Below are 24729 nucleotides of genomic sequence, written 5' to 3'. Positions count from 1 at the left end.
ACCTACAGTGCAAAACAAAAGGCCACAGCACATCCCAGGTTACCACTACCTCTGGGCAAGCCAGTTAACTTTTTTCCCTAAAACTCAAAAATTTGGGGCAATTCAGAATTTGACATGGCATTCAATAACCGTAAGCCCTGTTCAGATAATTTCTTGTTTCTATATCTAAAAAAAATTGTTGAATTCCAGTATAAGATTTATGCGTTTGATAAGCATTTGAGAAATAAATCCTTTTCCTATCTAACCATTATAATCTACCCAGCATGGAAGCATGTTCAAGTGATCATGTATGGAGGAAGCCATTTAAATGGTTCTAAAAACACCAGCTTTAACCTTAAGGCATTCCATTTGACTTATCTGTTGGTTAATTGTACCTAAATTGTCTTTTGAAATCATTGGTATATAACGAAAATATTTTACAAAGTCACAAAAATAATTGTTTTCTTTTCCATGGTACAACAATGTGAAAAGGTCAACACAAGTAGCAGTGTTTTGAATACTCTGAAACACCTTCTTGTATATGTTGAGTGAGTGGCACTGTGATTAAAAGTATGGACTCTCTAATCAGATTGTTTAAATTTGCATTCTACCTCCACCACTAATGAGCTGTGTGGCCTTGGGTAAGTTACTTAACCTCTCTGTGACACAGTCCACATAGTAACATGAAGACAGTAGCACTTGCCTAACAGAGTCGGTGAGTCGAAATGAGATCTTTCTATTAAGTACTCAGTAGGATGCTGGACATATAGAAAGCATTCTGTAAATATTAAGTATTAGCAACATGATGATTAGATCAACAAGGTTACTATTTCATGAGCTCAATCTGTTATGTTTTCTACAAATAGAGCAACCAATTTTGCATTTTTATAAATGTTTGCAAAAAATCATTAAACTATAGGCAAATATTTATTATATGGTGACTGGAAAAATCTGTGAAGCCCACCTGCCAGTACAAAGATATGGTTTCCTGGTTCTCCTTGCTTAATAATGTAACTCCCTTGCTGGTAGTTTCTCCCATACATGCATTCCACCATGTCTTTGATCTGCTGAGGATCCAGTCTCTTCAGAAATTGATTTTTATTAAGGGCATCTGTGATGAGCTTCTTCTCACTAGTATAATGGAAGGAAGATGTTAGTTACAATTAGTGAAAACCATGATTCGCTCTTTCGAGTCACTTCATTTTTATTCTTGATATTACTACCTATGTATTTACAACTTTTCCAGCAAGGAAAAAATTTTTTTCTAGCCCCACCAACACCTGACCCTTAGAACTACCATACTTTACTTAGAAATCCTTTGAAAACATTTTTGAATATTTTTTTCTGGTAATCATTATTAAATCAATTTTATCATCACTCCTAATTGCCATCATCACAAAGGTAGCATCCTTCAAGGTCCCTAGATGCAATACTAATGGACGTATGATTTTTAGATGGGAAGCCAGTCTGGTTGGTAGGTAGAAGGTGTATCTAAGGGACTGTAACACAGTATTCATTCACTGATGTATACACGCGTGCCTAATTCCTACGGTGCTAGTCATTTTATATCTTATTTAATCCTCACTACTATCCTGTGAGATAATGACTATTCTGACTTTATAGATAAGTAGACTAAAAGCTAAGAAGCAACTTATTCTCCCCTAGTATTTAAATCTAAGTCTGTGAGTCCGAAGTCTGTGCTGCTACCATTCCAACTGTTGCTTCTTCTGACGTGGAGAAGTCGGCACCCTTGGGACTCATAAGGTTTGATCAGACATAGAGGGTGATGGTGATAGTTCAGGTTTGCCTATGTTTTGACTCTTAGTATGTCTAGACTAGACAGAACCTACATTTCCAATCTCCCAGCCTATTCATTCCCCAAATCAGAAGCCCACTTGTTGGTAATCCTAGAACACTTCAGTTTCTTTTGGAAAAGAAGTAGCTCAAAATAATGGCCTAATCTGCATCACCTTAAATTTCTAATGTTCTAATTAGCATACTTTATATGTAGATATCATAGAATTACGAGCTGGAAGAAAAGTTGCCTAAAAGTCAGAATCTTTGCACAATATATTTGCTTTCACTCAAATTCAGTGTGATTCTTTTAAAATATGGGTATTTTCCTATATTTTTCATTCAAACTCTCTCCCGTACATAGCTTTGCTGTTTAAAAACTTGTGACCTTTTCTACACAGAAAGTGTTCAAGGGAATTCCCTGGTGGTCCAGTGGTTAGGACTCAGTACTCGGCGCTTTCACTGTTGGGGTCTGGGTTCGACCTCTGGTGGGGGAACTGAGATCCCACAAGCCAGGTGGCGCGGCTAAATTAAAAAAAAAAAAAAAAAAAGAAAGTTCTCAAACACAAGGTAAAAGTTCACGGAATTAGATACTTTATGATCCTATCTATCAAATCATTAGGCTTCATGAAGGAAACAAAACAAAGTCTTGAACAGAAATTCCTTCTTCCCTACTCCGTCAACCTCAGAGCCATCTGAACTCTCCGGGTTCCTTGAGAACTTCCTTCCTCCTTCATTTAATCTATCACTATGTCTTGTCAATTCTCTTTACAAAATATCACTGTTATCCATTTTAGTTTCCATTTTCAAGGGTCACCACATCCAAGAAAAAATCTTAGGTCTGGATAATTTTAACAGCTTCCTTTTTGGTTTTTCAGCTTCTAGCCTCTTCCCCCTGCAGTCCATCCTATACCACACTATCAGATTCACATTGGTAAATTCATCTTGACTTCACCCTGATCTCATTCTTCCTTCATCCACCAAAACCAACAATTCATTCAATTAAGATATACCAAAAAAATACTTTTGCAAGATATTCTTCTCAAGGGTAGAACTGTGAACAATATCATAAAAGTTCCAGATTTCACGAGTCTTTCATGCTAGTGTAACATTCCAGCAAGAGTTTCCTCAATGCCCACATATCCCAATTTCCCAAAATATGTTCCAAGAATCACTGTTCCTTTATAATCAAAAGTTTGCTGAGTTTAAACAATTTTGGAAATTCACCATGCACAGTTTAAAGGTTCAAAGAAATCTTGCAGTAAACAAATCTGTTTAAACCAATGTTTCCCAAACCTCAGTGTCTTCTTTATTTATTTCTTTTTTTTGGCTTAACTTCTATTAACATTCCATGGAAGTATTATGAAAACCCTTTTGCCATAGAAGACAATCAACTTCCCACAATCTGGTATTCCCCATTTCCCACCACATGCCTCCACTCTATCCATCTAGCACTTACTCCCTAACACAAATCCTTTGTTACAGATAGACTGGTCTCCTCACTGTCTCCTATGCTTGCCAGCTTTACCTTCAGGCTTGGCACATGTTTTCTCCTTGAATTTAGCTTCTTCTCCCCTCAACCTACCCAAACATTAGACATCTACCAAGAAACCCCTTATGACCTACTCAACCCTGCCTGGATACTGTAGCTCACACAATCCTTCTGTTCTACCCTAAACTCCTAGAGTACTCGTTTTCATGTCCATCCAACTCACCAAATTTATCAAGCAAATACTTAAGACATAAAAATTAGTAAAGCATGGCCCATAGCCTCAAAGAGTTCCCAGATCCTCTTAACTTAGTTTAGTCCATAAACACATTGTAATATTCAATTAGAAAAGAGTTCTTGATACTTCCCTGGTGGCATAGTGGTTAAGAATCCACCTGCCAGTGCAGGGGACACGGGTTTGAGCCCTGGTCTGGGAAGATTCCCACATGCCGTGGAACAACTAAGCCCATGCACCACAACTACTGAGCCTGCACTCTAGAGCCTGCGAGCCACAACTACCGAGCCCATGAGCCACAACTACTGAGCCCACGTGCCACAACTACTGAAGCCCGCGTGCCTAGAGTCTCTCTGCAACAAGAGAAGCCACCACAATGAGAAGCCCACACACCACAACGACACTTGCCACAACTAGAGAAAAGTTCGTGTGCAGCAATGAAGACCCAACTCAGCCAAATAAATAAATAAATAAATTTATTTTTAAAAAAAAGAAAAGAAAGAAAAGAGTTCTATCTATGAGGTTTTCTCCAAACTAAATCATAACTACTTAGAGGAGTGGTTCTTGTCTGGAATTTTCTGTTTACAAAGCCACATACAGCAGTGATTAAGAGTATGAAGTTTGCAACTTCTCCTATAACTATGATATAGGCCAGCTATTATAAGCACAACTCTCCCTGCTCACACAAAACAAGTACAAAAGTTGATTAAAGTATATATTTACAAATCTGTTTGACAGCATTGGAGACCTATCAACTTAGCAACAGCTTGATGAATGATGATCAACAAGAGAACATGAATTTGACATTCACCTCTGCTTTTTCCTTCAAGGTATTTATTGATTTGTAGGCAGCCTTAAGCAGAGTTTTGGCAGTCTCAAAGGGTCGGGAATACACAAGTCAGTGTTCAAGACACACCATGAAAGAGGATCCTGGTAAACATCCAGAATTTCAGATGGGACATCTAAAGGGCTGTAAACCAGAAGTAAAGACTAACAAAAAACAGGCAAAAAGAGCCCCAAACCAACTTTGAAACTATTCCTATTTTGGCTAAAATTATTTGCCTCTGCTTAACTGCCTGTGAGAAGCAAAGGTGAATCTTTTCTGTAGGATGTTCACAAAATCTAGGACTCAAATTTTCTCTATAATTTTTCCATAAGGAGTATCTGGCATGATATCAAAAACTACCAGGCATACCAGGAGAAAAGATCAAATGACTGAAGACCAAGAGGAAAAAAAACAATTGAAGCAGACCCACAGTAGATTAAAAAAATTGTATGTATCAAGCACAAACTTTAGTACAACTATAATAGGTTTAAGAAAATCAAGGATAAAATGGAAAATGTCAACAGAGAACATGAACCTTTTTAAAAATCAAGTAGATATTCTAGAATTGAAACATACAATATCTGAAGCTTGGACCTCAATAGATGGGTTTACAATCTGATAAGACACAGCTGAAAATGATTACAAACTGAATATGGGCAGGTAGAATATATCCAGATAGAAGACTGGAGAAAATCTAGGATAGAAAATAGAACAATAAAAACAAAATCAAAACGTAGGAGACATATATGGCATGATAGAGAAGTTGAGCATATATGTAATCTGGACCCCCAAAGAAAGGGAAAGAATTGGCCTGAAACAATACATGAAGGTATCATATTCAAGAATTTTCTTAAATCAATGAAAATGTATCAAGCCATAGACAATAAACTCCAAACAAAATATATACATAAAAAAATATTTAGTCCCATCATAGTCAAATTATTGAAAACCAAATACAAAAAGAAAAATCTATGAAGCAGCTGGAGAAAACAGACATATTACCTTCAAATGACCAACAATAGGACTGACTTACTCTTCAACAGAAATAATGGAAACCAGAAGACAGTGGAATATCTTCAAAGTGCTTCAGAGTGCCTATTTCAATATCTTTACCCAGTGAAAACAGCCTTCAAAAATGAAAGCAAAATGAATATATTTTCAAAATATTATTCCATTGGCAACAGACTTAACAGAGAAGGAAAATGATCCTGGATGGAAACTAGCAGATGTTGGAAGAAAGAAAGAATGGGAAAAGTAAATATGTGGGTGACTAAAGGAAGCTCATCTTTATAAAAGAGTAATAATAATACCTTGTAGAGTTTGAAATATGTGATAAACAAAATGTATGAAAACAAACAGCCAAAACTGCATGGTCAGTAAATGGAGTTAGTTAACATAATTTAATCTATATTGGAAATTGAACAAGTTAAGGATGCATGTTACAATTTAGGGGAACCCCTACAAGATTAGACAAAGAACGTTTAACTAGAAGAGAAAATGGAATAATAATATGTACTTAATTAATTCAAGAAAATGGAAAGAAAATAGAGAAAAAGAAACCAAAGAAGTGAAACAAATAAGAAACAAATAGTAAGATGTTAACGTTAAACCCAAATATTTTGTATTTACATTAAATATAAATGTAATAAATACCCCAATTAAAAGACCAGATTGTCAGACTGATAAAATAAATAAATAAAAAAGAAAATACCAAGTATATGTTGCTTATAAAAGATATGCCTTAAAGATAATGATATAGAAAAGTTCAAAGTAAAAAGGCAGAAAAAGATATACTATGTAAACAGCAATTACAGGCATACCTCAGAGATATTTTGGGTTCAGTTCCAGATCCCAACAATACAGCAAATATTATAATAAAGTGAGTCACACAAATTTTTTGGTTTCTCAGAGGCATATAAAAGTTATGTTTACACTATACTGTAGACTATTAAGTGTGCAATAGCATTATGTCTAAAAAGCAATGTACACACCTTAATTAAAAAACACTTTTTTGTTAAAAAATGCTAACCATCGTCTGAGCCTCCAGCAAGTCATAGTAGTAACATCAAAGATCACTGATCACAGATCACCATAACAAATACAGTAAAAGTGGAAAATGTTTAAAATATTGTGAGAATTACAAAAACATGACACAAAGACATGAAGTGAGCAAATGCTGTCAGAAAAATGGGGTACCTATAGATCTGCTGGACATAGGGTTGCCACAAACCTTCAATTTGTAAAAAATGCAATATCTTAAAGTGCAATAAAGTGAAGCACAATAAAACAAGGTATGCCTGTATAAAGAAAATTTTCCTTGATACAAGAAAGTAGGCTTTAAAGAAAGACATTATTTCTAGAAATGAAGAGGAATATTTTATATTGATATGTTCAGGAAAATACATATATTCTAAATGTGTATCCATCTAGTTAGATACCATCAACTTGACAAAAAAACAACTGACAAAATTAAAAGAAGAAATAGACAAATCCACAATCACTTTGAGAGATTTAAAACATCTCTCTAAGAAATAATAGAATAAGCAGACAAAAATTAGTTAGAAGATAGAAGATCTAAACTCTTGATTATCAAACTTTACTTAATCTCTTGACCTAATAGCTATTTTAAAGGTTGTATTCAACCAATTCGGAATACACATTCTTTACAAGTACACGAAAAACCTTCATGAAAACTGACCTTATGGGGACTGTAAATCAAACCTAACAAATTTCACAGGATTGCATAATACAGAGTATATTCTTTGAAAACAATAGAAGCTAAAAATTTAAGCTAGAAATCAATAACAAAATCAGTAACAAAAATAATCAGAAAATCCTCAAATGTTTGAGAACTGAGTAATATATTTCTGAACAGCTCATTGATCAAAGGAAGATTAAATCATAGGGAAGTCAGATAATATTTTGAAATAAATGATAAAAATGTGATTACCAAAACTTGTGGGATGCAGTTAAATCAATACTAAGAGGAAAACTTACAGTATTAAATAGATACATCACAAAAGAAAACAGATTAAAAATGAATGACTAAGTGTCTATCTCAAAGAGGTAGAAAAAGAAAAGCAATTGAGCTCAAAAAAGGGAAAAGGAAATAACAAAATAGAAACAGATAATACAGAAAGAAAAAAGTGCAATGAAGAGGATCAAGAGAGCCCAAAATAGGTTATTTGAAAAGTCAAATAGAACTGAAAACTTCATGGCAAATGGGGGGGTGGGGAGAAAGAATAATTACCAATGTTGGAAATGAGAAAAGGGACATCACTATGGATATTACAGATAGGAAAAATGAGTGGACAGTATGAATAACTATTTTAAAAATTTAGATTAAATGAACATTTCCTAGAAAAATATAGCATACCAAATCTTATATAAGAAAAAAATAGAAAATCGGATTAGCAATAAAGAAATAAAAAATAAAAACTATCCCACAAATAAAATTCTAGACCCAGGTGACATTACCATTAAGTTTTCCAGACATTTAAGGAAAAAAATTATTAATCTTACATAATTTTTTCCAGAAAATAGAAAAAAGAAATTTTTCCCAACTTATTTTATAGTGTCAGAATAGCCTAATAACAAAAACCCATATTACAAGAAAGAAAAATTAAAGGTTAATATTCCTAATGAAGATAGGTACAAAAGTCAAAAACGAACAAGTCTAGACCAGATTGAAAATTAATGTAATTAACCTCATGAAAAGAATAAAGGAGAAAAATACATAGTATGAGGAAAAAGTATTTGATAAAATTAAACACCTGTATATGAGTTTTAAATTAAAAAAAAAACACTTAGTAAATTAGAAATAGAAGGGAATTTCCTTAATCTGATAAAAAATCTATAAAACAAAACAAAAACAGAAAGTATCATATCACATGTGAAATATTGAAAGCTTTCCTCCAGATATCAGAAATGGGACACTTCAATTCCACCCTGAATAAAAAGTCTGAGCAAACTTAATAAATTGAGAAAAAAAGAAACAAAAGGGAAAAAATATATCAAAGATATAAACACAGTAAAAGAAGAAATAAAATTGTCATGCTTTCCAAAAGACATGGTTATGTAAATTGAAAACTCAAAAGAATGCACAGGGTAAAACCATCAAAATTAATAGGTGATTTCAATAATCTCACTGGATTCAAGGTCAGTAAGCAAATTCAATTGTATTTCTATATCTCAGTATCAAAATGAAAGTGCTAATTTTTAAATGACATCATTTTTAAATGATCAAAAATATCAACTATATAAGATTATATATAACAAAAATGTGTAAAACCTCTATAAACAATATTACAAAATATTAAGAGAAATGAAAGAATAGCTAAATAAATGGAGGCATATAGCAGAGTCATGAATGAGAAGACAATTTTTTAATGATGTCAATTCTATTCAAATTGATCAGGTTCAATGAAGTCTCAATCAACATTCTAAAAAATTTTTTATGAAAATTGACAAGCTAATTCTAAAATTCTCATAATCATAAGAAGGCCCAAGAATAGCCATCACAACATTGAAGAACAATAACAAAACTAGAAGACTTAAGGTAATGGATATCAAGAATTATTATTGGGAATTCCCTGGCGGTCCAGTGGTTAGGACTCTGCGCTTTCACTGCCGAGGGCCTGGGTTCAATCCCTGGTTGGGGAACTAAGATCCCACAAGACGCACGGCGTGGCCAAAAAAAAAATTATTATTAATCAAAATAACTGAGAGACTATACTCTTGGCACAAGGATGCACAAAAATGACCTTTGGACCTGAATAGAAAGAACTAAAACCCACCTAAACATATATAGATACTTGATTTATGACAACGGTTGTACTACAAAGCTACAGAGGGAAAGCAGACATCAATGGAAAACACATAAATTAAAAAGTGTTCACCCTTGTTAATTATCAAGGAAAAGAAAGTCAAAACCACAATGAGATACCACAACATAAACATACCCACCAGAATGGCTAAAATGAAAACGACTGACAATGCTAAATGCTGGTGAGGATGGACAGTAGCAATACTCAGACACTGATGGTGGGGGGTATATATTTGTCCATCCATTCTGGAAAACTATTTGGCAATCTATATTAAATGTGAACTTAGGGACTTCCCTGGTGGCACAGTGGTTGGGAATCTGCCTGTCAATGCAGGGGACACGGGTTCACTCCCTGGTCTGGGAAGATCCCACATGCCTCGGAGCAACTAAGCCCATGCGCCCCAACTATTGAGCCTGTGCTCTAGAGCCCGCGAGCCACAACTACTGAGCCCACATGCCACAACTACTGAGGCCCACGCGCATAGAGGCCGTGCTCCACAACAAGAGAAGCCACCACAATGAGAAGCCCGCTCACCGCAACAAAGAGTAGCCCCCGCTCGCCACAACTAGAGAAAGCCCGTGCGCAGCAACGAAGACCCAACGCAGCCAAAAATAAATAAATAAAAAACAAATAAATTTATAGAACAAAAATGTGAGCTTAGATAAAATGTACCACCCAGCAATTCCATTCCTAGTTATATACCTATCATAAATCATATATAAATCAAAAGTGCAAAAATGTTCATGGCAGCGTTATTCAAAATTGCTAAACACCAGAATCAACCAAATGTCCATCAACAGTAGAACTGATAAGTTGTAGCATAGTCACAACAGACACTATAGAGCAACGATAATTAATGAACCATCGCTACACACAATATCATAAATGACTCTCACTATATAATCTAAAGGAGCCAGAGTCTGTAGAGTCCATACTCTATAATTCCACTAACATAAAGTTCAAAAATAGGCATAGTAATCTATGATAATACTAGTGCAGATAGTGGCTACCTTTGAAGTAGATAATGGATAGGGATTGGAAGGGAGCACAAGGGGCTTCTGAGGTGCTGGTGAGGTTCTATTTCCTGATCTGTTTGGTGGTTACATGGGCGTGTTCACGTTATGATTTGTGCACGTCAATAAAAAATTCATTTAAAAAATAGAATGTGTACATAGCTTTGGAGGGAGAAGATCCTAGGTTCAAGTCCCAGCTCTGCCACTTCCTAGCTGTGTGACCTTAACCTTTCTGAACCTCAGATTTCTTCTTTGCGAATACAGCTTAGTAATCATACCTGTGTCATAAGGATACCATGCACGTGAACTCAGATAAGGTGCTAATAATATGCCTAATAAATGGCAGTGATAGTAGTAGTTGGCAACAGTAGTGGTTATGGTATGCTTCTTGTGGGGAAGGGTGGGATATGAAAAGTTCTGGAAACCACGATGAAAGAAAGAGGCACTGCCAAGACTCTCTGCTTAGTTCAAAGTTCCTCCAGTAGGGCTGGATCTCGAATTTATGTACATTAGAGGTAGTGTGCCATAATCCTTTTACACCCCCTACTTACATAATCAGTATTCTTTGAAGCAATAAATTCCTGTCCTCTAAGTTGCTTCAGGAAGTTTAATTTGTCAAAGTCCACTGACAGTTCTTGTTAAGCTGGGCCCTCAATCTTCCTTCTCTGGCCCTGTTTACTAGAACCCTGTGTTCTCACTGTTTGTTTTTGTCAGGTCAGACAAAGCATGTGTCTTGCAAACTTCTTTGCACAAGGCTCAGTGCCAAGCAGGGACCAGGGGCCTCCACCTACTTTCTTATCTGTCAAGAATTTCTTGTGAGCACAAAGGCCGAGGCAACTTTACTTGTGTGGCATATCATAGCTTAATTATATATACAAATAGAAAGTATATTAGAAGGCATATTTGTCGAGGGCCCAAGATCTAAAGCTGGAATGCCAGGGTCTGATTCCTAATTCTGCCACTTACGAACGGTGGAACCCTGGGCAAGTCACTTAATCTCAAGTTTTCTCAGCTATAAAATGACAATAAACACAGTCCACAGGTCATAGGATTTCTATGAGAATTAAGTTAGTTAACAATACTGAGCACTGAGAACATGGCCTGGCACATAAAATATATTACAGAAGGAAGAGCTGTACTATTATATGTCAGCAAATTACCAGCAACTTTAAAACCTTCGAGTTAAAATAGCTCTAAAAACTCTATACTTGCGAACCGCCACTATTTATTAAGGGAGATTCCTTCACAATGTGAGTAAAACTCCTGACATTCCAGGTCCCCCGCCTGGCCAGCCTCCCCGTGCTCGGGGTACCCCAGGCCCACTGAACTGCTTGCAGGTCCCCAAATGTGCCAGGCCGCTTTGTCTCCCAGCCATCCATTCCTCCTCAAAACCCAGCTCAACGTCGGCTTATCTATGGAGGTGTCCCTGATCCCACCAAGCTCAGGATGCTCCCTCCCTCCTTTATACACCCATCTCTTAGAATATCAATCACACGAGACTGCAATACATTTTAATTTCCCCAAAGAGGCCGAGATCTTCAAGGGTGACAACACTTTCTTCATCCTCTTACCTAAAATCAGAATTGCACCTGGCACGAAGCAGGGACTCAACAAAATTAATACTAAAGGACATTCAAGTTCTTTCTCCTAGCTTAAAAATCCTGGGTACAGAGACAAGAATGGAGGTGGGAAATGTCCATCACCCACTAAACAGGCACAGAAAATAAGCAAGATAAACATCTATTTATTTCTCCCCCAAATTTTTTGAGTAATAAACCAGCAAGAAAAAAATAGCTAATAAATGCACAGGTTTATAATTTGAGAAAGCAGCATGAAAAGATGAGGTCATTCCATGAATAATCAGAAAATGAGCATGACTTTGTCCTGTCTCTTACCCTATTGCCCACGTAATTAAGTACAGTTGTAATTGAATCATGTTTACTGTTACTTCATGCTTACAACAAACATTTCTCTCTCCCTTTCTTAAATGTGTGCAGATGATCCAATTCCCGGGAGCATCAAAGAACAGAGTTTAATAATGAAATGTTGAAAACCAAAACATATAAGGAAGTTAATCTGACATACTCAGTGACATGCATAATCATCATTGCGCTGCATGGTAATTAGGTAGAAATGGTAAATAGTTCTCTTAGATGTCTGTAATGAGCATTGCTCTTAGAGTGTCAAACTGAATATTTCTAGAGTCAGCTGCAGGGAAGCCTGTTCCTATAACAAAATGGTTCTCAATTGTCACTGCACATTAGAATCAACAAGGGACCTTCTGTAAATCCTGATACCCAGGGCCTTTACCTCAAACCAATTTAATCTGACTCCCTCGGGGTCGTACCAGGGCATCAATATTTTTTAATACTTCCCTGGTGATTACAAGGTGCACTTAGGCTTAAGATTTACAGCTGTAAACAAGAAAACACAAGGGAGTTTGAAGTTGTTCTTCCCCTCTATTTTCCCACAGCACTGGGAACAAGCCTCATTGAAGGCTCAACAAGCAATCAATCAATTACTATTAAGTAATTAATGGCTGATTAATTCACAATAATCAATTGATGTTCGTTTGTCACAAGACTTTGTTGTATCTTATTCTCCTTTACAAGATAACCAATAAGAGAAAAAAAAAATAAGAAAAGAGAAAATCATCACTCTACCTCCTTCCAGCATCCTATATGGAAACTGAAACAGCCTGGCACTTAGAGGCATGCTGTCAAATCAGCCCCAGGACCTTTTTTTGCAATTGTGGTAAAATGCACACCATAAACTGTACCATCTTAACTACTGTTAAGTGCACAGCTCAGTGGCATTAAGTATATTGCCATTATTTTGCACCTATCACCACCACCCATCTCCAGAACTTTTCTAATCTTCCCAAACTAAAACTCTGTCCCCATTAAACAATAATTCCCCATTCCCTGCTCCTCCCAGCCCCTGGAAACTTCCATTCTACTTGATGTGTCTGGAAATTTGACTGCTCTAGGTACCTAATATAAAGTGGAATAATTTGAGTCTGACTTATTTCACTTAGCATAAAGTCATCAAGATTCATTCACATTGTAGCATGAAAAAGGAAGGGCTTTCCCTCCTTTTTAAGTCTGAATAGTATCTCATTGTATGTATATACTGCATTTTATTTACCCATTCATCCATCAGTGAGTATTTGCGTCTTGTGAATATGCTATGAATATGCATGTACAAGACTCTGGGCTTTTTATATATGGCTTTACATGCCTAGCATGGCCAGATTCTTAGAGAATCTCATACCAGAAATGCAAAGGGGCCGGTATGGTGTGCAGAATTCTAAGATGGCCCCACTATCTCTACCCATCTGGTGTCAGGCTCTTATACAATCCCCTCTCCCTGAGTGGAGATGGAACCTGGGACTTGCTCCTTGACAACAGAATATAGCAACTGTGATGGGAGGGTCACCCAGCGTATGTTATATAAGACTTCATCTTAGCCAACAGTAAAGAGGTTCTCCAGCTGGCCCTGAAGCAGTAAGCAGCCGTGTTGTGAGAGGGCCCCTGTCACATGAGGGGGACATATGACAGGAAACTCTGGGCAGACCTCTAGGAGCTGAGAGCAGCCCCTGGCTGACAACCAGCAAGAAAATGGGGACCTCAGCCCTACCACCACAAGGAACTGAATTCTGCCAACAATCACTTGAGCTTAGAGGAGGACCTCTTCCACTAGAAAGCTCTAGAAAGGAACACAGCTGGGACACCTTGACTGCAGCCTGCTGAAACCCTGAGCCAATGACCTAAATAGCCTCACCCAGACTCCTGACCCACAGAAATGCCGAGATAACAAGCATGCATGGTTTCAAGCTGCTAAGTTTGTGGTAACTTGTTATCCAACAATAGAAAACTAACACACCTGGGTTTCCCTGAGTTTCTGGTTCCAAGGACTATCAAGTAGTATCTTCTCCTGCTCACTTTTTACCTCCCTTTTTCGCACCTCATCTGGAGAGAAGAGACTGGAAGCTACAGATCTTTCTTTCCTTCATATTTCTCAGAGCTTGGTTTGTAAACCCCAAAAAGACCACGAAAGTTGATGCTTGGAATTTACTAATTCAAATTAATTTGTCATGACAAACAAACCCTCCTGGAAGGATTCAAAGGAAATTGGGGATTCTTGGCCATAGATCTCAAAAACAAAAACAAAAACCTGTCAAACAAGACTGCACTGAAAAATCTACAACTCACCAATGTTTCTAAGGAAAGTCTGCATGGAGGAGAGCAAATTATCTTAAAATGAGACTTTAAAGAACGTAAACAGGTTTAGTTAAAGGATCATTACAACAAATATATCTTTCACACAGAAGGTACTTCCAGAGTCTAAAAACTGAAAAGCTTTTCCTTGGCTTTAGATTTTTTTCCCCCTTCTTGAGAAGCAGGTTAAACCCTAGAAAAAGTCAGGTGATGAGCTGAGATGCTCAGGCTTTGCAAAGAAAGGGGAGGCCCCCTGGAAACTGACCGCACTGGCAGAGGTCAGTGATGATGCCTCCCTCCGATTAGACAAGCAAGGAGAAAAGGTCACTGTCTTCTCAACCATACTATTTCTACTACACTCTTTCCTGGGAATCTAGCAAGGAAATGGGCAGCGTCCAGAATGGCATGAAATGTGTGTGAGGGAAAAAATGGGTCAGGAAAGAGTAACGCATTTCAGAGGACACTTAAAAGCCATAAGTAAGGAGAGCTGGAGGCTCTGCCCAGGCTCCCAGGACAGCTGTTCAAAGCCAGCCCTGCTATATTCACCTGGAGTAACTTACTTAGAGGCAAGCAGGTCCACAAACTGCTATAAATATCCCATAAAGTAGTAAGAGAGCAGGCAAAATATAATAAGTGTAGGTTTCAGAGTTGTTCCGATTAAGTGGCAGCTGTCTCGGTATCTAGGTGAGGTTGCCCAGCTTTAGGCACTACTGAGGACCACCATGGGCTAGTTACTTACTCTTGGTAAGCCTCATACAATAATATTCACCCGGTAGGTTTGTTATGAAAATAAATGAGATAACTCAGTGTGTCTGGCCTATACTAGGTACTAGAAATTGGTACTGATGGCCCTTGACTAGTCTGATGCTGAGAGAGGAGGAAAATTAGAAGCAAACAAAATAAACATATAAGTGAAAGAAATGGGGGAGAGGAGACAGAAAGAACTACAGAAAAGAAAGGAAAGGAAACAAAATTAAAGAATTCAATATTCGATAAACATTTGTTGAACTGAATGTGTTCATCTGAAGGCGTAAAGGGAATGTTTCTAGCCAAGGCTATGGGGTCAAAAATGGCTGTGGTCATTGTGCAGTAGCATAAAAACATCACAGAACATGCGGTAACTCAGGAACGCTGTCCACCAGGCAAGGGAAGGGTGGTTCCGAGTCGGCTGGGAACTTAAAATAAGCACTTCGATTTTTGATTTTCACAACGATTAGTCCTTGAGTCCTGAGCGTTTCCGGAGGCTTAATTACACATTTTTCCTAACACCTAGCAACTCACAGACTGGAAGATGTGAGGATAAAGTGAGAAGGAACAGAGGGTGACTATAAACCAAGCAGAGGGTAATTTGAGAGGTTGAGAGAGGGCTTAGGTGGGGTGCAGAGTGAAGAGAGCCCAGGCCCTTTGGCTTCTAGAGAGAAAGAAGAAAAGGCAGGGGCAGGAAGTCACGGGCGCTGGGTGCCAGGACTCGGAAAATCTGCCAAAATCTATCTCACTTCTCTGAGGTGTCAAGGCAGCTGCCACTGAATTCTAGGCAGGTTCTTCAACTCCTCCGCGCTCCTAACCTCTCCTTTTTCTGAAGTTTAGCAGCACTGCCTATCCCCTCCACACCCCTCTCCAACCCCAAGGGGAGACATTCACTTTGCAGGCTGCTCCGCCTCTAAGAGTCGTGCACACAACAGATGTCTAGCAGTTGCCCAAACACTTGGTTTTCTCACCCCATCCCTGAGTAGCCAGCTCTGATCTGGATATCTAAATGCACATTATTGCTATCAAACATTCTGATTTCAAACATCCTGACAACAATAGCAGAGAGCTGTTTGTAACCATGTCAAAAAAAAGTTAGAAACGTATCTATTTCTAATTATTTATTTAATGTTTTACAAGGCTTCCCAACTAAAATATGAAGAATCCTCCTCTAATTTTCATTTTGGTATAGTGGGATATTGCAGTTGTTACAACAGACTTTTATTGAAGTATACTTGGTTTAAACATTGTGTTAGTTTCAGGTATACAGCAAAGTGATTCAGTTATATATATGTATTCTTTTTCAGATTATTTTCCATTATAGATTATTACAAGATAATGAATACAGTTCCCTGTGCTATACAGTCAGTCTTTATTTAGAACAGACTTTAGATAGCAGATTTCTTGGTTTTGAATCCTGGTTCCAATATTAAAAGCTGTGTAACCTTAGGCAAAGTTATTTAATTCTGTAAGCCTCAGTTTCTTCATATATAAAATGATACATAATCACATCTGTTATGATTGTGATAATAATATCTATTTCATGCGTTTGTTGTGAGGATTAAATAATTCAATATTTGTGAAGCACTCAGTGTGGTGCCTGGCACATCATTAGCGATGTATAAATGTTGTTATTACTATTATCATTATCATTCCAAGCAAACACTTCTGCTCAGTAAAAGAGCTGTATTTCTATAATGCACATTCAAATGCTAGGCACTGCTCTCGAAAGGAAGAACAAATAATAATAAACATACTCTTTCTTCCTGGCTGTTTTTCCACATCTTGTTTAAATGGGTTACTCACTAGCATTTTCCACTTTTACCTATTCTGCTCCTGGGGTGGGAGTGACAAATGAGACTCATTGCCCTTCCTAAAACTAGAGTCAACATCCGAAGTCAGATGGCAAGTCTTTGTTTTACCTCTCCTTTTCAAAGAAGAACAATAGTTTCAGATGATAGTTAAAGCGTTCTCAGTGAAAGGAAGTCATACCAGCGACTTGCCAGATGTCTCTGATTAATTTGCCTGTGTTCCACCAGACATTCTGCACGAGCTCATAATTTAGTTCTGCTGGTGCTGAAGTTTGCTAAACAATGTCTACATCAACAGAAAATTTAATTTCAGTAAAAGGTCTGACCTCTGCAGGCATGGTTGTCTTGGTGCTCAAGGCAGGTCAGACATGGACAGAAATGCAATCTGAGCTCTTTCTCGCCCACCTTTGCCACTGATATTCAGTTCTCAGCCCTGAGAAGCTCTGTACTTGTTTCAGAACCCATTCGTGCCCCTCCATATATATCACTCTGTACCATCAGATGGATCAAATCCATTCTCTGTGTCCTTTTCACAGAGGCCTGAGCTCTGAAGATCTAGCACTCGGTGAATATTAATGAAATGGGTAAGCTCTGCTCAACTCTGCTTGGAAGAAGCCAGGAAGCAGCATTGTTCTTCCTACCAATCAATACAGTGTAACAAAATAAAGCAAACTGGTGCCCAAACTAACCTGACTTGAGCCCTTTGATCTTTGTGCGTTAAGAACACTAGTATAGGTAGATAGGGTTGGGGACCCCCAGAGGAAGAGAACCAGACATATCTTTCTTGACATAAGAGAAGCCATTTTAGGCCTAAGCCATTTTGTGATCTAAGTCTGGCCACAATGCTTGCTCTTGATCAGGCCAGAAAATAACCATATTGGAGACAATAAATCAGTTGTAAAGACTCCCAGTTCTGTTTCAAAGATAAAGATCAGTCTGAAGCACATTCTTGAGCTATTCTGCAGGATCCAAAACCCCCTCAAGCACTCAACCACCAGACTAACTGGAACCTAAGGAATGATCATGCTGACCTTTATTGATTTCAATCAACTAGAGCCAGGACTCTGTCAGTCTTTGCCCCATTTCTACACTGAATTCTCCTCCATGAATATGCATACACTGCCCAAGCTCCTTCATAAATATGCATGCACCCTTAGCTTAAAACTTTCCCAATTTTGCTGTTCAGGGACGTACTGCTTGGGGAAATATCTTCGGTATTCTCTTTACTTGCTGCAAGAAATAAATCCTTCCTTCTCCTGCTCTTTGGTTTGGTAGTGTCTTTTGGCTTGATACCTACCCACAGGCAAATCCAGACTTTGGGCAACCGTTTTTGGGATTATAGAGGGAAAGAACTGGTTTCAAAGTCAATCTTGGGTTCTAATCTTAGCTCTGCCACTTACCATGGCCTATTCTGCAACTCCCCTGAACCTGTTTCCTCACTTCTCCAATAGAGGAGAAGCCTGAAACAAACTCTAAGGTTCTTCCAGCTCTAAAGTCTTCTGATAGTTACTGTAATAGATTTAAATCAGAGATCAGAGCATTTGATATGCTGGAATGCTCTGACTCATCATGATTTATGATACTTCAGAAAGGCTGAGTACCTATAATAAAACGGGCTACATGCCCACATGGTTGTATGCTTCTGAAGATCTAAAACGGTCATTGGGCATAAAGCCAAGTCCCTGCAAAAGGCTATGATAGACTGCAGGTTTCATTCAGCTGAAGAGGGATTCCACATTTTGCCCACCTCAATCTGACAGGCTCATTTTCATTTTCTGTGACATTGTCCTAGTACCGAACACAGGTCTTATTTTGTCTGTAAGTTCTCTCAAACTTCACTACGGTCACAATTCCCACCTCAAAAGACAGCGGTTACAGTCAAAACCACATAATCTAGAACTGCAGTATCCAATACAGTGGCCATTAGACACATGTGGCTATTTAATTTTAAAATAACTTGAAATTAAAAATTCAATTCCTCAGTGGCACTAGCCACATTTCCAGGGCTCAACAGCTACATTCTGCTGATGGCTACCATATCAGACAACACAGATTACAGAACATTTCCATCATTGCAGAAAATTCTCTTGAACAGCACTGAGTTATTCTAGAACCTGATCTTAAAAAGTAGCCCCTTGAATTTGGCAAGAGACAAATTAGAAGAGTTCTCCAATGCCATCAGAGCATATGAGTTCCTCCAAATAAAGCAGGGAGGTGCAACTATACTATTTAAGCTCCCCCTTCCTACCTTACAAGTACACTTGCTGGGTACAAGACAACAAAGATGGCATGAGTGGGCTGCCTGGCAGTTGCTGAGGTTCACTTGCCATTTACAACACATTTGAGCACAGGGGCCTCAGCAAACTCCCAGACCGCGGTGGCATGCGTTTGAGAGTCTCTCATCAATTACCGAATCTGAATCCTCAAATTCAAAATCTATCATCCCCCCCAAATGTTATTCTCTGGCTTCTCTCAGTACTTCATATCTCCCCCACGCTGTTGATTGCAGGAGGGCTGGAATATCCCCCCACTTTCTTGCTCATTGTTAAGTAATCATCAGAGACATCCTGTTCAACAAAAAGACTAAAAAACCATTCAATGACTTTCTGATCCAGTGTGGAGGGGAAACCTGATCCAAAATGTAGTTGACACATATTAGTAAAAACAAATTTATTCATAAAGTCAGCCAGGAAACTTTATAAAGTTCAACAAATAAATCATGAGAACCTAAAACTAAATGAAGGAGCCATTTGGACTGCTACCTTAAATTCTTTAATATCTAACAGGAACTGCTTGGAAAAGTAGCCAAACCAATGGACATTGTCCATCATCCTTTTATCAGTGAATGGTGCTCTCATCTTTTCTAATGTTCTAACTTCCAGAAAGTTTTTTCTTACAAAATTTTTGATAGACTGTGTAAAGGATAAATTTGGATAAATTATCCAAACTTTACTTACAGACTTTCTCTAAAACTGGAACTATTTGCAAATGGAAAATGAATTGTAATATTGAGCACTTTCAAAGAACTGTACATTTTTAAATCTCTGAATTGATGTTAGCTATCTGCGTTTAGCCACTTATTCCAGACTTAAGGGGAAAGACATTTTGTAAGGGAAATTGCAGGGAAAATTCAGGTACAAATGTCTGCAAGGGGAAATAAGACATAAACCAGTCAATGAAAAAAGAGTGGTTCCCATATTCTAATTAATTTTTCAATTTAGAACCAAAAGGCTCTATGAAAGCATAAAGGGATTATGAAGGCATAAATAATCTAATTTGGTCTCTTTAGGATTTAATCATTAAGGAATCAGTTATCCCATTTCTTCACCGTATCCTCAACACAAACTTGTACCCACTGGGCCTGCCTTTATGATGGATGAGGGGAATCATTGCTCATCCTTATTCATCCATCCTTATAAGGGCTATAATGTCTTTTCTCTCCTGTGTCCCACTCACTACAGACAGGTGGTTTGGCCCAAAAACTAACTGTGCTTAGCTATTGATTTCCTTTACCTCATTATAATAGAGCTAATAAAAAATACAGAAGAATGTACTTAATCTTGGATTGTTCTGTTACCTAACACCAGGAGAATAGTGTTTTGCCTCAAGATGGGCATAAGTCTTTGGAAAAAATAATTGAAAATAATCTTCATTCAAGAGGAGAAATCTGGTGGAATATGTAGGAAGAGGGTCAAAGAAGATGAATTACTATTAAATTCTCTCGCACTTCTCCTAGATATATAAGCACATTGTTATTTGAAAGAATTTTTGTGGGTAAATAATATATTGTCTTATGTATACATATATAGTATGTATAACATATGTATGTGTATAGTATGTATATAGAGAGAATGCATAATACAATTATTAGATGTGCATATATCTCTTATACATCAAAAGAGAACACTATGATGTTCAATTTTTGAAAAACAAGCGTAAGTTTGTAAGCAACATTTATAATTTCTGAATTCACACCATTAAAAATAAATAATTATTATTTTTGCAATGGGAATAGATAAGACCTTTCTAAGCCAACTAATAAATAAACTCTTGGCTTAAAAAAAGTCTTCTGAACTCTAATGTCAATCAGATTCTTTCAACCACAGAGTATTATGCGTTTATAATCCGGCATGACTTGTTTCCTTAACAAACATTTATTGCTCATTCACTATGTGCCAAGCACTGTCAACAAATTGATGAATTAAACTTCCCTTTATAATCCTGTTATCAAAATTAATCATTTATTTAAGTCAGATGTTTTATCTTGATTTATATTATTTATGTGTGTGAATAAATTAAAGTTGTTTTAATTTCACAAATCTTGGATTTTGCAAGAAAGATCCAGGCTCAGCCAAGACATTATCAAGGCAAAAGATCTAATTTCAACTAATAAATATTTACTCATTTAAAAATAGCGCAGAAAGGAGACCCTAACTCATAATGTTTCTAATCGATCTTTCCTGGTTAGGAAATTCAAACTTGAGCCAGAAAAGAAACGTACCCATACACACACACACACACAAGAATACTGTGGGAAATATTTACACGTTCTTTTAAAAATACTTATTTTTAAAATTAATTCTAGCTTTTAATTGTTCCCTCTGCCTGAAGTAAGTGCCCTTTCTACCTGGTCTGTCCTCCTTTTTCTCCTTTGGGTCTCAGTTAAAGGTCACCTCCTCAACCAGGTCTCCATGACAATCCCAATTCTGTTCCCTCCTTGACCTTCTCTCCCCCTTAATTCCCAGACACCACCCACTATACTGTCAGTTTCATCACACCATTCATCTTAATTAATAATTACACAATGTTTACTTGTTCCTGTGTATACTATTTTCCCACAGGAAATGCTCTGTGTCTATTTATTCACTGGTATATACTTAGCATCTAACACAGTGGCTGGGAGAAGGCAGTGTTTAACTAAAACTGTGGGATGAATGAATGAATGCACCCCCCTCAGAGGCGTCAGCTGATCCCTTTTTCATGACACTTGCAGACTAAGTGCTGAGAAGTGGCTTTTGCTATACATATTCATAATTCAGTGTGATTTGTGTACACCGTTAAGTCTACTTCTTTGGAAGAGAGAAGGGCAGACTTCCTAAAGCCACCTCTTCACTCCCCTAGGGTTTTCAAGATAACAGAAATGACTTCTGTAAACTCGGCTCCTCAGTTATACAAATCACAAATCAAAGTCCAGGTAAAGCACGAGTCCTCCTTTAAAGAGAAGCTCTACTTAAAGGGAGACCCTGTTGCAAAACAAAACCCTTTTAGAAGCCCCTCTATCCCCAAATCTGAAAGGGTTAATACGCGCTTCTCCATTGAGGAGACTCAATAAATAGCGTTCTAATGTTTCATAATATTTAAGGCCACCTGAGTCCAAAACCAGGTGGGAACTTACCTGGAGTCCTTTCTGACTCTCGCTTTCTCAAAGGAAAATTCAGGGGGTTTGTTGAGGTCATAGGTTCGGGTGGTGGGCTCAGCAGACACACCAGCCTTCGCTCCCCTCCTGCTATGGAGGGAGACCAATCCCGAGGTCTTGCGGTGGACCTCAAGAGGCACTTTATCTGGAGACGCCTGCGGCGGGCTTCCCCCCTGCATGTGTACCACATCCTGAAGCTTGTTCAGCTGGATGCACTTGTTCTGGAGCTCCTCCGTGAGCTCTGCAATGGCCACAGTCTGCTTGGACAGCTGCTCCCGTAGCTCCTTCAAATGGTACTCCCGCTCCTGGATCTCGGCATCCTTCCTCCTCAGCTCTCTCTCCAGCTCTGTCACCTTGCTCCGGAGGGCGCTGGTAGTGAGGTTCCCGGAGTGGCCATCTGGATTCTTGGAATGTTTGGGTTTCACGGAACCATTTCCCATGTTGTTCAAGGACCTGAGAGAGGGCAGAGAATTGGGGATTGCCTAGTGGAGTTTCACTTCCCAACCGCCAGCGCCGCTCCTCTCAGTCCGCTCTGTTTCATAAAGAGAAACACAGCGCTCATCGCTGTTTGGTAAGCAATCAATTCCCCCACGCTTCCAGAAGGAAAGCTACGCATTGATTCCCTTTGTCCCTCCATGCGGAGGAGCTGGCACTTGGCTTCGTTCTTCCCCATCCCTTTGCTGGCCCCAGCATCCCACCTAATAAGCGTTTTGCACAAACGGCCTGCGTTACCTGCTCTTCTCCTTGGTCGTTCTCTCCGGACAGCTGTCAAAAGCATCACAACAAAACTGCGATTCGGATGTCAGCATGGCAAAGATAAAAAACGCCAACGAGCAGCTACCGCAGCAGAGGCTTGTTAATGTCACAACTCTCACAGCTCCCTGAGTGGCTACACTAAGAAACCTCCCCCTGGTTTAGAAAATGACACATCTGCACTTCAGGAGCCTCGAGGAGGCACAGTTGGTGTTGCTGTATTGGCACTTTTCTCCAGCCGTGTGTGCCTGTTAAGTTTGGCTTTTCCGACAACGCTCGCTGTTACAAACTTCTGGATGGCAGTTACCAGAAGGTAAAACAGAGGCATGGGAGTTCTTCTACATCCTTTACTTTATATCCTAAAGCCAAGATTGTCCAAAAAAATGACAACCTATGGTACAATGCTCTATTATTTTCCTGTAAAGAATATCCTCAGTGTAGGTCCCAAAGTGGTTACTAATCCAGTGAGTCTCAGGATGTAATAGGCAGACTGGGGATTATGAGGCATGATTTTAGTTGATTCAAAAATGTTTTTTAGGGATTTCCCTGGCGCAGTGGTTAAGAATCTGCCTGCCAATGCAGGGGACACGGGTTTGAGCCCTGGTCCGGGAAGATCCCACATGCCGTGGAGCAACTAAGCTCGTGCGCCACAGCTACTGAGCCTGCGCTCTAGAGCCCGCACTCCGCAATTACTGAAGCCCGTGAGCCACAACTACTGAAGCCCGCACACCTAGAACCTGTACTCCACAACAAGAGAAGCCACCGCAATGAGAAGCCCGCGCACCGCAATGAAGAGTAGCCCCCCGCTCGCCGCAACTAGAGAAAGCCCACACGCAGCAACAAAGACCCAACGCAGCCAAAAATAAATAAATAAAATTTATTTGTTTAAAAAATGGTTTTTAGTTCAATAGCTACGTATTTATTAACATTCATTAGAAATATAAATAATTGGCACCACAAAATTTTGAGGTTCAGTAAGATAGTTAGATTTACTGAGTCAATTCAGTGAAAATAGAAAAGAAATCATCTGCAGTTAATAAGCACATACGAGCAAAATCAAAAAGAACTTGAAAGGCTGAAGTTTGGAAAATACTGTTTTGATTAATTATCATAAGGTTTAAGTCTTTTTAAGCTAGCTACTTAAATTTCATACCTTTGCACGTGTAATTTTTGACAGCCATAACCCAAGAAACTTGTAAACTAAGTTTGAATGACCACTTATTATCTAATAAGAGATAGATGGAAGTTTGAAGTTATAAATCTCACACATTCTTGGCCCTCTCTCTCTCCAAATTTCAAACTCAGAGAGAAATAAAAGCTTAGACTGATTTCACTAGCTCTACCGGAATCATCATGAACATTTACAACAAAGACAAAGACATAAACAGCCTCTAAGTTTCAAACAGATGCAACCAAATAATCAATGCAGGTCACCTAAGATGGATGGTAGAAACAGAAAATAAATGCACTTATAAAAGTAATCTTGCAATACCCAGACATTCTTCGTAGAATTCAGGTTCAAAGTAGTCGTTAATAAACATTAGCCTCCAGGGAACTGCCGTAATATGTTGCAGAGATGTGGCAGGTCTAACCTTTAAGTTTCTGTTGACTCAGCAGCAT

General features: G+C 38.3%; 1 protein-coding gene across 2 annotated transcripts in view; it reads right to left on the bottom strand.

Annotated features, from left to right (window-relative positions):
- The window catches only part of PRKG2 (protein kinase cGMP-dependent 2), a 97033-nt gene that overhangs the window by 64458 nt on the left and 7846 nt on the right, over positions 1-24729 (bottom strand). For both annotated transcript variants that reach the window (XM_082463796.1, XM_082463795.1), the window contains exons 2-3: positions 22336-22809; positions 944-1110 (exon numbers count right to left, since the gene is read on the bottom strand). In XM_082463796.1, the coding sequence (XP_082319922.1) occupies positions 944-1110; positions 22336-22796 (628 nt within the window). In that variant the 5' untranslated portion in view covers positions 22797-22809. The remainder of the gene's footprint in view (positions 1-943; positions 1111-22335; positions 22810-24729) is intronic.

This window comes from Balaenoptera physalus (assembly GCF_965194825.1).
Source record: "Balaenoptera physalus genome assembly, chromosome: 5".
Taxonomy (NCBI): domain Eukaryota; kingdom Metazoa; phylum Chordata; class Mammalia; order Artiodactyla; family Balaenopteridae; genus Balaenoptera; species Balaenoptera physalus.
The sequence above is the reverse complement of the archived record's forward strand: the minus strand, read 5'-3'. Positions and strand labels throughout refer to the sequence as shown.